This window comes from Pyxicephalus adspersus, chromosome 2 (assembly GCF_032062135.1).
Source record: "Pyxicephalus adspersus chromosome 2, UCB_Pads_2.0, whole genome shotgun sequence".
Taxonomy (NCBI): Eukaryota; Metazoa; Chordata; class Amphibia; order Anura; family Pyxicephalidae; genus Pyxicephalus; species Pyxicephalus adspersus.
The window spans coordinates 139549085-139566282 of record NC_092859.1 but is presented as its reverse complement, the minus strand read 5'-3'; the positions used below and the strand labels follow the sequence as shown (position 1 = coordinate 139566282).

Genomic DNA, 17198 nt, shown 5'->3' with positions numbered 1-17198 from the left:
TGTGCCGTTCATTGTCCGAATGACTGTCCTGGCGGATCTACGGACGATGAACGATCATAATGCAAGGGAAAGGGGGGAGAGTGCACAGCGGGGTGCTGCTCCATTGTTCTCCCCTCTGCATAGAGCATAATGGTGTTGTATGTACAATACTGGTTCATGCATCGTGCAGTGCATAGTCATTGGAAAGGATCTTGAAAGATCCTTTCCATCGACTATAATTGGAAGTGTGTATGCGGCTTAACACCAGTCCTTATCAAAAATGAAACAACTGTGCATAACATTTATTGGAAACAGAGCTTGGTATATCTAAAGAATACAACCTTTTTATTTTGTTTGTAGCTACAACTGATTATCTTCTTGGATTCCTCTTCTTAGATTATTATTTCCATGTAATCAATTTGATTATCGGAAAAAAAATAAAGGTTTTTTTTTTCTTGGATTCCTCTTCTTAGATTATTATTTCCATGTAATCAATTTGATTATCGGAAAAAAAATAAAGGTTTTTTTTTTCTGGAAATGTTTTTTATCATTTTCATTGATGTGAGATAAGTCTGAATCAGATGCTGACATAATATGCAGAACTATTGCAAAGTCTATAGTCATGTCACTAACTGACCATCAAATGAGCTCATAATCTAATGTCTCTACCATAGTCATATGTCATCTACACAGTCAAAGACCAATTTTTGAAAGGAAGCCAATTAACCAAACTGCGTGTTTTGGGATGTGGGAGGAAACCGGAGTACCCGAAAGAAACCCAAATAAGCTCAATGAAGATGTGTCTTGGCTGTGATTCGAACCTGGGGCACTAGTGCTGGAAAGGCAGGAGTTTTAACCACTGATACAACTATTACACTAAACACTATAAGCGTTTTTAACAAGAGTACTGAATGCACAATGGGCCACTGGGCCATAAAGGGTGATATGGATCACTTACTGGCCTAAGACCCGGACTAAACCCCCTATTTTTAGAATTATGGTAACGTAGTGACATACCAGTGGTGGACAGTCAGTACGCTACAGTATATCCCTGCAGTGTTTTTTTGTTCTTGTAGATCCCTCTTTTTATAATTTGTGTGTTATAAAGGGACACATACATTTATGTAGATTATTAGGGAACATCTTTTTCTTATCCTTGCAGTAACATTCTAGACTTGAATATTGATCTGTCTGCAGGGCAACATAAACCACAAGTCTGGCCTTACTATTGGAAGCAGTATCAATCTCACAAAGGTATTCTGAGTTAAAATCCAAAGCAAAGCTACTGGCAGACATTGAGAATAAAAATGCTCTGTTTATCAATTATTCTAGAAATATAAAGATTTTGTAATATCAGTAGGGTATTTTAGTGTGAAATTGAGCAATCAGAATATAATGTGTTTATATATGGGCAAATATAGTCAGGCCATGTGCAGACCCCGTAAGACCAGAACACAATCATAGAGTAAGTTACCTTACTCATTACTTTTATTTTTTACATGAAATAGATATTTACCTTTAAAATGCTGATTCTTGTTATCTGGTACCTCTTTTTTGCAATCCCTTGTACAATACAGCTCAAGCTAAACGCAGTAGAGGCATTACAATGAGCTAATTCATTCTGAATCATGTTATAAAGCAATCTAGTCACCTTACTGAAAGTGACCCATAAAGCCTGTTTGATATCAATAAGAAAGTACAGGTAGTCCCCAGGTTACATACGAGATAGGGACTGTAGGTTTGTTCTTAAGTTGAATTTGTATGTAAGTTGGAACAGGTACATTATTTTAGTCAATGCAATTAGGACAGATGTTTGTCTCAACACATTATTAGGCAGCATGGTGTATAAAATCCTCATTGTGAGTTAATCACAAACAATGCAAAAAAAAATTATGGAGCCTAGACATTCATTACCTTCTGTAGAAAGCTGTGCTTTGATATGCAAAAAGAAACAACTGCAGAATTTGACCTGGTCATTAAAGTTACAAGAGGTTGCAGAAAGAGCTCAGTCCCTAATATCACCTACAACCTCAGCTGTGTTTAGCAAAAGATTTCTTCTGCAAGTCATGCAAACAGCTCCCCCCTTCAATCCTCCGTTCTGCAAACAGCGAGCGGGAAAGCCCCGTTCCTATCTAGGATCGTCTGTATGTCGGATGTCCTTAACGTGGGGACTACCTGTAAATGCTAACCTTTTCTGTATCGGTGCCCCATCATAAACCCCCTATATCCCTACTGTGACCTGACACAGGCTTTATACTTTACTCATCAACTTCCGAGCACCTCCAGACACTGTATTATATAAATCTCTATAATAAATCTATATTATATAAGTCATGCTTGGTGTAAATTTATATCCTGTGACACACCAAATTTATTTTTTGATATAGCCTGGGGTCAACAGTTGGCCTAAATTCTCTGAAAACAGAGGTGACATCTCCAATGACAGAGGAGTAGCATGATTTGTGACATTCTTCAGCTGTTCTTCTCTGTAAGAAAAATTTGCACGTATACTCCCGTTGCACTCCAGTCTTTCTTTTTACCTTTAGGTAGTAGTGGCAGTGCAAGCTTTGCCCTGGAGGATCGTTCTGCATGCTTGTGGAAACAAGGAATGGGAAATTCTGAGTGTGAAGGGTGGATTTGGCACTTGTTAGACCTGGAAGTTGAAGGTAATCACTGAGGGTTGGGGTGGTCATTGACTACACGTAGAATAAGTGATGGTATATATGCAAAGCATCGCTCATTTTAGAGAAAAGTAGAATTGCCCTTAGGATGCAGACCATGACAGATGCAAGTTAGATGCCATTTATTCATACATTATATAGGTGGGTCACAAGATTGCGATTGCATGCAGGGGGATGGGGTCTAAAACTCCAAATGGGGAACACGGGAGGGGATATTTTCTTAGTGTTGCCTAATTTGTCATGGTATAGTAAATTTGCACAAAAACCATGACAATATATCATTTGAAAATATTGCTTATTCAACCAAAGTGATACAGTCAAGAGCTGTAGCGAAAACCTTACCAATGAAGTTCCTGATAGAAGACACCAGTAGGATAGTAATTCCACCATTATCTGTCATAACTGCTCTCAACTGAAATCACTTACATTGGAGTAAAGGCTTTTCCTCAGAAGACTACATTTTTAATTTTGCACCATTTTAATTTCTGTGCTAACTTCAGTGATCCAATAGTGTCCCAGTGACATCAATCCCACTACGTCCATTTCTCAGGTTTAAGAAGATACCCAAAGAAATGCAGAAAGTACACAAAAATTCTAGTAATAAAGTAACTTACCCCAGTCTGTTATTGTTACGTTCTATAATCTCCTGAGCATATGACAGGAAATAAAGCAAATCTGGATATTGCCGTGTCTCCTCTGTAGCCATGACTTGTCGAGGAATACCACAGTGCCGTTCACAAGAGCATCCATCATCAGAAATTGCTGTAATTGGGTGTCGCCGCTCAAAATCAAACAAAAAGAAACATATCAGGTAAAACTGCTGATGCTTTTTATCCTTACTGCAAATTTTCGTTATGGGCATCCTAAGATGTCAATGATGGAGTCGGTGTCACAGGAGGAACCTCTCAGCTATTCTCTTTTTGCTGAAGCCTCTTTGAAGAATGAGAAGCTAATGTTACACTCTCTAATGGGACAGGGAATTGAGAAGTGCCAGGAAGACAAAGATGATATCCCCCCTCCCTCTCGTCTATCTCCGCCTGTCGGAGGTGAGCTGGCCCTTCTACAAAGTCCTTGTATCCAAAGATGCTCTGATTACAGGAAGGTCATTTAGCTCTAGACTTGGAATATGAACATGCTGCAATCATGATCCGTGTTTACAAGTAGAGGATTCCACGCCAGGCACTCCGCTCACTCCAAATGATGAGAAGGTCAGTGATTTCCTAGTTCTCGGATCACCTCCTTTACAGTATTCTTCACATTTTGTTCATCACAAGGCTGGCTGCATGAAAGGCGAATAATTTACACTCCACAAACCGTGCAAATGTCTATTTCTCCACTTAGCGTTGAAAAACAGCCTCTGCATTATGTTTCGAGGTCTAGTTGTTTTTGGTGGATATAAGTAGATGGGGCAGCCATTTTTTGCTGGTTACATGTAGGTTGGGATTGCTGCACAGAGATTTCTTCAAGTCTGTCTGTATCTTCCTGATTAATTGATAGAGGTTCTGTTTTTTTATACTTGACTTATTCTTTTATCTCAGCTTTCACTTAGCATGAGTACAGTCATTAGATATATATGTAGCCACTAGGCTGAGACTTTGCTAGAAATTCTGCATAAATCGCATGCAAAATGACTTTTATATAAACGTACCAAGATTAATTCTATATACTTAGCCTATAAATGTATTTAGCTGCATGAGGGTCACACGGAATGTAGAATCACTTGCGATAAATAGTTCTTCCACTGTTGTTGGTCATTTTAATTTGCATGCTAATAAATTGCACAGCCTCATTATATTGATCACCATTTTATAATAAATCGACTATCTTGGTATGATATAGACAATAAATCAGATCAATATTTTGACATACAGATACTGAAAAACAAATAAATGGCTATAAATATTGATCTCTTACATATCTCCTAATGATATCATTATTATTATTATTAATAAACAGTATTTGTATAGCGGCAATATATTACGCAGCACTGTACATGAAATAAGGATTGCAAATGACAGACAGATACACAGATACAGACAGTGACACAGGTGGAGGAGAGGACCCTGCCCCGAAGAGCTTACAATCTAGGAGGTGGAGGAAACAGTGTAACATTGTGAGATTAAAATGCCTAAAGCAATTGTATTTTTGTAGTATATGGAGTTGTGTATGAACCAGCACATAAAGGATTTCATTGATCCAACAGCGACCTTCTGTTGTGGAAACTCTCTGCTATTAATAGCCATTTATAGTCAATGATTTTCTGTATCCAGTATTAACTATGTCAGAGCAATATTACAGAAAAAATAGACTCTTTGCTGCTGTGGTCCATGAGTTTGCATTGGTTAATCTGTTGACAAACATGACAACCCACCAACAAAAGTGAATTTGCAAATATATAACCATGAAGGATTTGGCTCGCCTGATAGTTTTGTGGGTTGCATTGTTTCCCACTTTTCCAAAAGCTTTCCATACTGATTGACAGAAATCTGGGAATTTACATTGTCAGTACTGGTGCTGTCCTTGGTCCTGGACACAAGGGACTGACCATACACACCGATAGGATTAGTAGTGATGTTTACTGGAAAACTTCTGTGACATCACAAGCATTTGTCATCTTTTCAGTTGCCACCCTGCCACACATTTGGCATTTTTGTTAATCTTCAGGACCATGCACTATACCACACTGTTTACAATAAAAGTCCCATGGCACCACCTTCAACGTCGCCATGTTTGTGAGCTTCTCTGACCTTGGACTCTTATCATTGAGTTGTTGCTGCAGAAGTATGAAGGGACTGATGGATCAAGCCCAGTTGCCCACCTTAATCCAACTTTCCAAATAAAAAAGAACAATCAATCTTTTTAAAAAAAGTTGCCTTTCCCTATTAATTTCAGAATTTATGAGCAATCCAATCTTGTAAATGAGAAGTGTGCAGTATTACCCATCATGTTTGGGGTTTTAAACAGCACCATCGTAATATTCTCAGCTGCCCAAACCTGACCCATTTTGATCTTGGTGGTGGTTTTCAGGAAAAATAATATATATATATATATATATATATATATATATATATATATATATATATATATATAATATTTTTATCTGTACACATTGTGATGCAACAACAAAAAATGCTTTCTAAAGTCAAAGGAAATTTTAAAGATTGGATTTTATGTGGTAACCTAGCAATCACTGTCCTCAATTAACACTTATCAAATAAAAATTATAATTAAAGGTAAGTATTTTTTAGTGGGTGGTTTTCAGCTGTGAGATCTAGTAGAATTTGGTCAACCAAAAAATGTAAAGGCGCCTAGCAATGTTTGGGTATTTAGGCATTAAAGATCATGTCGAAGTAACTTTTTTGGATGAATTAGAAAGGAATTAGACCCTTCTTGAAAATGTAATTGCTGTCACTAGAAAGATTTCTACTCTTTGCTTATCCTGGAGACAGCGGTCAGTAAAGTAGAAGGTGAGGGGACAATCCATCAATGGGGACACCTCTCTGGGATGAAAATTTTGTTCCCATTGGAAAGATTTTCAGTAATTTCCTGTTGTGTTTTTAGGACGGACACTGTAGATCAATCTCCATAGGGAAGAGCAAACACACTTATAGGAGTTTATAACCCTTCCCTGCTCTTTACAAACCTGAAAAAAAATTGGCTGAATACACATGATCATACATGTTCAAGTGAAAATTTACTGAGCTATATAAATGAGGTTAAGCTGTGCCCACTTCAATCAACTAATCGTCCGCGATCACGTACACAGGATTGGCGTTGTGCACAAAATGAACTTTCAAATACTGGTCATTATCACCCCCCACTTTTGTTCATTGCAAACTTCCTGCTGTCAAATAACAAAAATAATGCACCCAGCACATTTAAATAATGCTAAGCTGCAGTATATGTAATTAAAAAAATATATTTAGGTTTCCCTATACTTTAATGTAAAGCATCATTTATTTTATTTATTGTTTTTTTGCAGTTTTGGCCGGAGTAGCATTAAACCCCCCCCCCCCCCATAAGTGTCCCATTTTAAAGTCTTCCTTTCCCAGAGATAAAGAAGAATGAAAAAAAAAATCCTCCTAGCAGTTACCTGAGCAGGTGTCCCTATTTCAGATTAGATGACAACTGTTAGGGCCATTGCAGACCACAGTGAGCGTTCTACAGTAGGCTCAACCAAGGAGCCAATTTCACTCATTCAACTGAATAGTATAGGTTGGGAACCATTTTTATCCACACAACTGGTCGCCATGGCTGTGGCAAATCATGGCACAGTTCCGGAAAGAGACAAGTTACTTTTGGTGGTGCCATTTGTAGGTTGAAGACTCCATGGCTGCAGCTGCATGCAAATCTGATTCTCTGTGCCGTGGTTTGCTTCTCCAAGGGCACAGTAGCATTTTGCTGTGTGTCAGGGAGCTGCCAACCATGTGTTTTTGCACCGCAAGAGCCCTAATAGGGAAATGTTACAATTAGCATTTGTGTCCACTTGTTTTCGGTACTGAAAACCCGGTGCCAAGAAACGCCTATGTTGGAACCTCTGGGGAAAAAATAACCCCTGGCCCTGAAAGTGTTAAAGTTGACTTTGCCCTTCAAAAATTAGAAGAAATTGCTATCCTAATGGTCTAATCCTCTGGAGACCTCTCAAATATCTCTATGACTTGAAATTTGCTGAATAATTAACAAGCAAAGCTTGTCAGAATCTATCTGCATTATGCAGGAACGTGGATTGAAAAACACTTATTTGTTGCTGTTTTGGGACGCTCAGCACTGACCCATTTTGTTGTGTCTGGACAAATCTAATTATAGCCATTTTGATTATTCCTTTTAAAATATTTGTTTGGCTTTGTAGGTCACTGGTTGGTATTTTGGCATAAAAACATAATTTGCTATACAGGAACAGCAATCTGTTTTGTAAAATAACTTTCAAAATGTTTATCTTTTGGTTGCAAGAAAATTTTTACTTAATATCCTCATTGTTAACATACAGTATGATATGCAAAGTGAGAAATCTACTTCAATCAGGTTTTGAATTACAACATTCTGTATTAATAGTCTCAGTGTTCATAGGTCATTTCTTTTTAGTTTTTAATAACTACTGGTTGGTTAAAGCTTTAATATGCTCATACTTGTCATTCTTATTGTATTGTGTGCTGAATTTGTATTTCTCCTAATGAGGCAATGCACTTTCCACTGCAAGATCTCCAAATTGGACCTACAGACCAACACAAAAAAAACGGTAGGTAAATCGGCACAACAATGATGTTGTAGCTGGTTGGACTAACCTAAAGCCTACATAACCTAAATGCATAACGCAGCATAATTTATCTTATGGCCAACATGTGTTTTACAAATATGCTTAGTTGTCTTTTTGTTTGGGGACTCAAGGTAAAAAAGTAAGAGCCATAAAGTTCTTTCTGATGAAGACACTGCAAGTTCAGCGCTACATATTATGTATGAATCATAGATTAGAGGCCACAGCAAAGCTTTCAGATATTGTGTTTATCTTTAGATTCATTTCTCTGGTGGGAACCTAAAATCTTTGTCCCAATTTGCATACAGGGCCATGGCTGGTATCCAAGCACTAAGGCTATGGCACTGATGCTGCCACTGTTGAATGGTTTGGAGTAGCCTTTGCTGCACTTGTCTTCCGTTGCATGATTCTGTACAGGGCACCCCCCAACCTCCTATCTATTGGTAACAAATAGCCTGCATATTCACATGGCACATTCACATGGCTTGCCAACATATGTTCTTAAAACTGTTTTGTTTGGGGGCAAAAGGTCTACTTTGGAAGATGAAGGATGGTCTTGGCAACATGGCTATAGCTGTTCCTGTGCATTTTAGGTGACCACTCTAGCACTGGCAAACCTATTTGAGTGCTCAGATTTTAGGGATACTTTTTGGGCAACAGTATTAGGAACAATTCATAATTCATACATTTAAAGTTGTAACTACCCTGTGATAATATTTCTTGCTTTTTCCTGCAATCTTGTGCCTGCAGTGCTCAGTCAGGGGTTCCAATTCCAATCTGGACACTATGCCCCTGATTCATCATTGAAATCCGCGATCGCTGGAAGCGCGAACGTACGCGCGGCCATCGCCAGTAAAAAGCTGTCGGATAAGCGCGGCTCCGTGCGCGAGCTTTTTCAGTTGTTGAATAGCGCGATCGCGCACGATTCCGGATCGCTAATACGAATGCGCGACCGATAATCCGATTTTGCTTGATGAATCAGGGGCTATGTGCAGGGGGTTTGCATGTTCTCCCTTTGTTTGTGTGGGTTTCCTCCAAGCACCCCAGTTTCCCTCACACCTCCATCAACATGCAGTTAGGTTAACTAACATCCCCCAAAATTGTCTTTGGAAAATAAGCAGCACAATCAAAGTGTGCATAGTAAGCTGCCAACTACAATATTAATTATAATATTAAATAACACTAATAAGAACTTTATTTAGCCAAATTTGTTGCAAATCTAAAAGAAGATCTGACATTTTCTATGGGCATATATTTCTATGAGACACTGTAAACTTTCCTACATGTTGTACACTCATTGGTAAAAGGGTCCATTGTTAGCTGGCTAGCTGGCATTGTTAGCTAAAACAAACATAAAGCAAACATAAATTAGTTTTTTTTTTTTTTTTTTTTATCTCTGCGTCACAAGTTTTTGCTTACTATTGCAATATGGAATACTTAACGTGTTCTCTTGTCTTGCAGGCTCAGCCAGTATGGGCAACAAGCAGGTCATTGCCGGGGAGCTGGGGGTGAATCAGAGCCCGGTAATATCAGAGATCCAGGCTTTATACTGTGAAGGAGATCAAGAAAAAGCATATGAGCTAGTGAAGAGCGTCTGCGAAGAGAATCTTCCACGGCAAGAAAAGGTAAGAAAGTGGCATTTATAAACACATGTGCACTAGTGTCTACCTGGAGCAAAACCTGCCAAAAATGAGCACTGTGAGGTGGATGTAACTAAATAAACTGCTTTAGACTGATGGACAGTCATTGAGACCAGAGCTGGATTTCTGCTTTTTTACACCCCCCCTTAGCTACCCCAGTTGACTGCTCATCCATAATATTGCACAAGTATATTGCATTAGTACACCTAATTAGTTAATTACTGGCATAGTAATACAATACAAAGGCTCCTCCTAAAAGTGTGACCACTAAATCTAAACTTCTGATTCTCATCAGATTTTGCAGTTTTAGAACATGTAAATTGTATGTTGGAATGTACAAACAGAGAGCAGGTTCATCTAAAGGTGGCCCTTTCCTTCTTAAAAGATACAGCAATACACCAGAAGTCCAAACATCGCCATTGAATGGCAGCTGAAGATTTCCAATGAATATCTGTACCAAATGCAAAACAAGCAAATATGGCAGCCATTCTATCTATTTAAAAGTGGTTGCACCTGGGCAGGACAATACAAAAAAGAACGGTGTAAAGGGGAGTCCCTAGGACTTTTTTAAGCTAGTTAGTAAAAAAAATTTAAATACTCTTTTTAACTGAAAAGAGATAAATTCTCATCTCTCTTTTCTGTCTATAAGTAAAGTAATAGCCACTCCTATGGATTTGATAAATATAAAAAGTTGAAAGAAAGACAGAAGGGGTTTCAGGCTAGTTTTAAATGATATTTATGTATTGGTAGAATAATTCATATATAATTACATAACATGCAATTAGTGGATCTCTAGCCCATTGTGTTATCATGGGGTTGGGATATCCATTCTATACATTGAACAACTACAGTAGTTTAGAACTGTTTCAGTCTTTATCACCCGACCCGTTTTGAAAACAAAGATGCCCAGAAATGTTTTATACAGTATTTACTTTTTATTGATATTAATGCTTTGGCGATGTTAATGTTAACATGTTTTTCTATATGTGACATTTTTGATTCATACAGACGGCACTGTCCAAACTATATCCCTGAGGAAGCCAAATTAGGTGAAACATGTTGGATGATAAAGACTGAAACAGTTCTAAACTACTGTGGTTGTTCTATGTATAAAATGGATATTTCCATTCCCATGATTACACAATGGGCTAGGGATCCACTAATTGCATGCTATGTAAATATGTATGAATTAATCTACGAATACATATTTATCATTTAGAAACTAGCCTGAAACCCCTTCTGTCTTTCTTTCTACTTTGAATATTTACTCTTTTTTAACTACCAATGAAAGAACCTGCACTGTGTGGAACAGCCACAATAAGCATGTGCATAGAATCTATTATTCATGGGATTCTATTAGTGACAGTCAACAACATAATGTATGGATGCCTGTGTTCTGCTCCTTGTAACTCTGCTGTCCTAGGCCATGGCTTGCATTGGCTGTGCAGAAATATAACCTTAATTATGAAAAATGATGTAATGTTCTGCAAAAAAAGTGCATTATCAGCATAAATGCCCGCATTATTTTTTACTATAAGCTTGTGTGTATTCTTCTTGCTAACCAATTCCAGTGAGCCTGACGTCTTCTTAAATAAATTCCAGAAATTCCTGACAATATACAGCAATATAATGTTATATAAAATCTCCACCTTTTAATATTAAAATACTTGCATACTTTGTTATAAACTTTATGTTTTAGTTTCTCATTAACAGACCATGCATCTTGTGTGTATAGCTTCATCTCCTGAGAATCTCGGCTGCCTGTGGGGACTTACCATCTGTGCGCTATCTGCTGCATGAGGCTCAAGTGCTTTTACCAACAGAACCCAACGATGACAATCCGGCAGTAATTGCAGCTCATTATGGCCATGGAGATACTGTAGCTTTATTGCTGGACTCCTTGCCAGGTAAAAACACCATTTCCAATGTGTTTCCAGGATATTTTCATGATATACAACACACTACGGGTGTGCTTGGAATTCCACATTTTATTTATTTATGGCTTTTCTGTTTTATATTTGAACTTGAGTTACATTTTATTTCATTCTGTATTCTATGTTCTTCCTATATTTTCAAAAAATCTAATAAACTATTTGTAAAATGAGTTACTTTTGGATTTACTTATACTTGAATGAAGGCTGAATGGAAGGGACCCGACAGCAGGAACCCATTCCCATTTGGGGAAGAATAACTTTATTATAGGAAAAATAAATTATTTAAAACAAAGTTTATATTAAAGGAATATTCCACCTGTTAATATTTTTAGATGGCCACATCAATATCAAATATAGGAACAAATATTCAGTGAAGGACACAAATTTTTATGGGACTTTAAAGGCCAATGACAGAACATATAAATAAAAAAAACATAATTTTATTTATATATCCTGAAAATTATACAAAAATATAAAATATCATAAAAACCACAGATTATACCCAGGATTCTCCATCTTACACACAGGACGCAGACACGGCTATAACAAGTAAGATAGATGGTTTGGTTCCTGGAGGAAACTACTACATACTAAATGGTCAAGCAAATTTTTTTTTTCTGCCAAAGTTTATTACAAAGTGATTGTGGAGTTTAATTGAAAGTGATTGGGCTACAGTAAAGACATGTTTCCATCTTTTTCCTGTCTCTGCCATGTGATGTGAGAGGCTTTGCCATATATGTGAACACCAGATCTCTCCCGATGAAACGGAAATTTGAAACGTGTAGAGAAAGCATTGGCTGTACTCCCGCAAGTGATAGCCCAATAGGGGTGTATATTCTAGTGTATATTCTATGGAATGTGTATATTCTATGGGTTTTATGATATTTTATATATTTTATCTATGTATTGTGTATAATCTATGGTTTTTATATTTTTGTAAAATTTTTTGTATGTATAAATAAAATTTTGTTTTTTTGTATATGTTCTGTCATTGGCTTTTAAAGTCCTATAAAAAATGGTGTCCCTCACCGAATACCGGTACTTGTTCCTATAGTTAAAATAAAGTACCAATTTTTAGGTATAACATTTTATTTTTTAAATTAGAAAAGCTAGTTCATTTCAAAGATGGGTTCCACAGCATGTTATAAGTAACCTATGTTACTATGGCATATTCTCTGGGAACTGCAGGTGCAGAACGCTGAGGGCCCATTCACACCTGTCCGTTCTGGTGTGCCGAGTTGATACCTTGCACATTTAAGTGTGTTGTAATAAGGCGACCTATTCCAATAAATAAGCTAATAGCACATCAGAAGAGAGAAAAAAATTCACATTTACTTTTTTTTCTGATAAGGTGGGCCTGTTTTGTTAAAGCTTTCCAAGACTGGAGAAGGTAAATTATCATAGGGAACCTGGGTGATCCGGCAAACTTGGAATGGAATTACTTAAAAACCTTGTACTATTACTGGGCAAATATTTTCAGTCTTGGACAAGATCCATTCCAGGTTAACTGTATCACCCAGGTTCTTGTATGATAGTTTATCTTTTCCAGTCTTGGGGAGCTTTATTATATCAGGTCCAGTGTGTGGTGTGTTACTGTGCTTTGTGGTGCGCTGCAGGTGTTGAAGTACATTTTATTATTGCATGGATTCAGAACCCGTGTTCATTCTAAATACTAGCAGTGCACATTAGCACATGCATTGGTAAAACTCAGTGGGCAGGTGTGAATGGACCCCAAATGTCTAAGTTCAAATCTAAAACAAAAGAAACCGGTGTAATTTTACGCATGAGAAAACATATCATAAAATGTTCTTTGTTTTGAGGAAGTGAAAATCGTGTTTGGAAGACTTGCAGCTTTCTAAAAATACTTGACATTATACTGAGAATTCATATTCACAGTAAGTTTAAAACCAAGATGATAGCTCTGAATAGTCTTCAGGAGAAATAAAAATCTAAAGCTGAACTCCAGTCACAAAAAGATTGTTTTAGATAGATTTCTTTATAGACACAAAGGATATAAATCTTTGCAAAGCCCCTTGTAAATGTAACAGTGATACCAGTTTGTTGAAAGCAGAGTTGTGGGAAAGAGCAGGTTGCAAAATCATCTTGCAAAAAAAAACAAAAAAACTACATGGGTGAGGGTCCAAGACCATTCACCCTGATCAGGGATAGAGATCAACATTCACTGGTCACAATGCAGTTTTAAAGACATAGCCCCACCTAGTGGTTTTTTTCCTGCATATACTAAATTTTCTCTGCCTATTATTCCCAAAAAGTCAGGATGTATCTGTATCACCCAGGACTTTTTAGGAATAATAAGACAATATAGCTCTGCTAGCAACTGTTAATAATAGACTCTAAAACAGAACTAAATAAACAATTACAAGCAGGCATATTCTTTATTGCAGAGAGAACAGGCTAAATCTCTCTGCTATAAAACCGTTTTACCTGCATGTTGTAAATATTTAATTAAACTCACCTCTCCTTTCTTCTTTGCCAGCAGCAACATCTTCCATTGCTGCTCTTTGGGGTTTAGTAATGATTGCCCATACTGTAATGAAGTTACTACTGCACATTCACCCTAGAGTTCATTTATTTCTGGCAGCCAGCTATGCCAGTATTGTATACTGAGCTGCACATGTATTATTATTATTATTATTACAGTACATGTACATTACAGAGAAGAATGTGAACAAGCAGGTAATTTGTGACAGTGACCGTTTTCACCTTTATATTGCACTAAATTCACCAACTGTACTAGAGACAGAAAAACAAGGGAGGCGCAGCATGACGTTAGTGTAGTCTTAAGTTATATGAGCAGTACGCTTCAGTATTGTTTCCACCATTACAACAGTCACCCCGCTCATCCGATTGTTTTATTTTATTTGTTTTTTCTTGTTTTTTTCTCAGATGCTCTATTAGGTAAATATGACCTTAGCCGTGTATTGTATTTATTATATTTGTTTGTTATATTTAATGGCATCAAATAGTTTGACTTGATAACTATCATTTCTTGTTTGGTCTTAGATTCGAATGAAATAAACCCATAATGAGAAAAGGCAAACAAATATTTTGCATTTCTTTAGTAATACCAAAGATAATGCAACTATACTTTTTTAGGAATGCAAATTACAGCCTGAAATGTATAACAAAATGCTCATTTATGCAGCACAACAATGCCCTTTACAGATGTGCTATATTTGCTATGAAATCCTGAAACAAAGGGAGCACTATTAGGAAAAGCCCAGAGGAATATTTGTTTGTACTTCACTTATTTAGCAGGTAACACCCCCAGCATACTATGCTGCTTGTACGTCTTAAAGAAAACTATAAGCACTCTGGGCAATGGGGTGTTCAGACTTTTCAGACGGCAGGTCACCAGCAGCCCCCTAAATGTCAGACTGCACCCCTCTTTAAGGCTACCTGTCTTCTAGTTTCTTTTTAAATTCATTTATAGGCATATAATAATATATTTGTAATATATGTTAAGTAATTTGTTCAAGTGTGTGTACTGAAGTGGTACTTGTAGACTTTTTATAAATAAATTCTTTTTATCTCTTCTTCCAACCCTTCAGATGTATGTAGTCAAAAACCTCTTCTGAACTGGCTGCTGGTCACAAGTTGTGAACAGGGACACCTAACTTTAGTGAAGCTCTTGGTTCTGACGTACCATGCTGACCCAGATTGCTACGCCATGAGAAATAATGAGTTCCCAGTTCTGAGCAAGCTGCCTCTGTATGCCTCCATTATGGCAGGTACTCACCATATTCTGTTTTCCTATAAAAATACCTAATTGCTGTCAACTATCGTTTTTGATAATTGTTATTTCAGTTTCAGTTATTTTGTTGCTGTTCCTATTTTACTTTCTATGGTCAGTTTGTTTTTTTTATATTTAAATAACAGTTTATTATAAATCAAATAGAACATATTATTGGATAATTTGCCACTTTCTTTAGGCGTATTTATTTTCCATTCTTCTGACCTTCTCATATACATATATGTATCCAGTATATCTCATTCATATATTATTCTAACTGACCCCCTATGAATAAGTAAAGCCTCTGTAGTAGCAAAACAAAGTAGCTTCTGGCATCGTCCCAACCTAATATTATCAGCCATTCATGTGCAATGCAGCTTAGTATAACCGCAGGAGAGAAGATCGACCTGGAGTTATTACTCCCAAGATGATGAAAACCAGAATAGCCATTATATATAAGACATGCCAAAACATAAAATTAAATGAATCATATATCTAAGTCTGGTAAATCCTCCTTGTTTGGGCTTGTTCATATGAATAGTTTTGCAGCAATAACAGGGAAGTTACACCGCTTCCCAGATGCCAATCTACCATCATTGAGCTTTATCGTTGGAATGAATGAAAGTGTTTCATGATGGAGCATTGGTAGCTGTTGATCAATGATCATGGTAGATCCTGCTGGCATTCATGAAAGTCTCCTAGTCCTGGTTAGTTGTGTATTTATATTTAACTCATTGCTTGAACAAACACCCCTGCCTGTCAACTGGTATGGACAAACACCAACACTGTGAAGTCAGATGAGTTGTGAAACAATTACAGCATGACTTTACAAGAATCCCTTGGTTCCTTAAAGCCGTGACACTCCATAATTAACAGCGTAGCTCCATTTGTGTTTGTTCTGGCAGTGAGTTGAATAAGCAACCAACTCATAGATGCTGTAAATAGTGGTTGAGACTTTAAAATCTAATGTGAACTTTTGCAAGATCTACTGCAAATGCCTTTCAGCAGCCACCAATGATGATAAAGGTATGAGGTGGCAGTAATGATCTATCAGGAAATAAGGTCATTTTTAAAAAAAGCACCAGTCCTTACATATAGCCCAAAGAGTTGTCCACAAAGGAGACCTTTATTGAGAAGATTTCAGACTTGATGCAGGGTGGTGACTGCCTACATATTTCTCTTTGTGCTGGGTTCCTTTAATGGCACAGATCAGAACTGTGAGCCTGATTTGTTGGTTTAGTCGCAGCCTTCTAATCTTCTAGTTCCAACATATACGTCTTTATTTAGGCAATCAGCCTGCAGAACAGAACAGTCCTCCACTGTACCAAGGTGTATAGAAGACAGATGTGTTGCTTTTGACAGATACTTGGCCGCCATTTGGATAATTAGATTTTTTTTGTATTGACCAGAGATTTCTGCTTTTTCTTTATCAATAAAAGTTGTATTGTGGAGTGCTGTTAGGTTTCCTCCATTTATCTGTACTTTCACTGTTCTAATAAGGTGTACCAGACTAGACTCTTATACTATACTGCATTCTGTATGAAGCAAATTCAAACAATCAGCAAACCTCAATATCAGTTGGGTATGTTGGAGGCACTTGAATTGTACACTCAGTATAACTGCTATGAATGGAGAAGGTTTGTGAATACCTCAGCATTACATTTGTGTATGGATGTGGTATTTAATTTGCACAGATTACTTATATGCATTGAGAAGGTATGAACCATCACTGTTGTATGGAGGAGGTACATGGATTGCACCCTTAGTAATACTATTGTGTATGGAGGAGGTATATGGATTGCACCCTTAGTAATAATACTGTAAATGGTGGAGGTACATGGATTGCACCCTTAGTAATACTACTGTGTATGGAGGAGGTATATGGATTGCACCCTTAGTAATATTACTGTGTATGAAGGAGGTACATGGATTGCACCCTTAGTAATATTACTATATATG

The 17198-nt window shown here is 37.2% G+C and overlaps 1 protein-coding gene across 1 annotated transcript in view; it reads left to right on the top strand.

Moving 5' to 3' along the window:
• The window catches only part of LRRK1 (leucine rich repeat kinase 1), a gene marked incomplete in the record, with an annotated part of 94328 nt that overhangs the window by 15319 nt on the left and 61811 nt on the right, over window positions 1-17198 (top strand). The window contains 3 exon segments of the mRNA XM_072402652.1: window positions 9373-9536; window positions 11287-11458; window positions 15058-15237. Coding sequence (XP_072258753.1) covers window positions 9373-9536; window positions 11287-11458; window positions 15058-15237 — 516 coding nt within the window.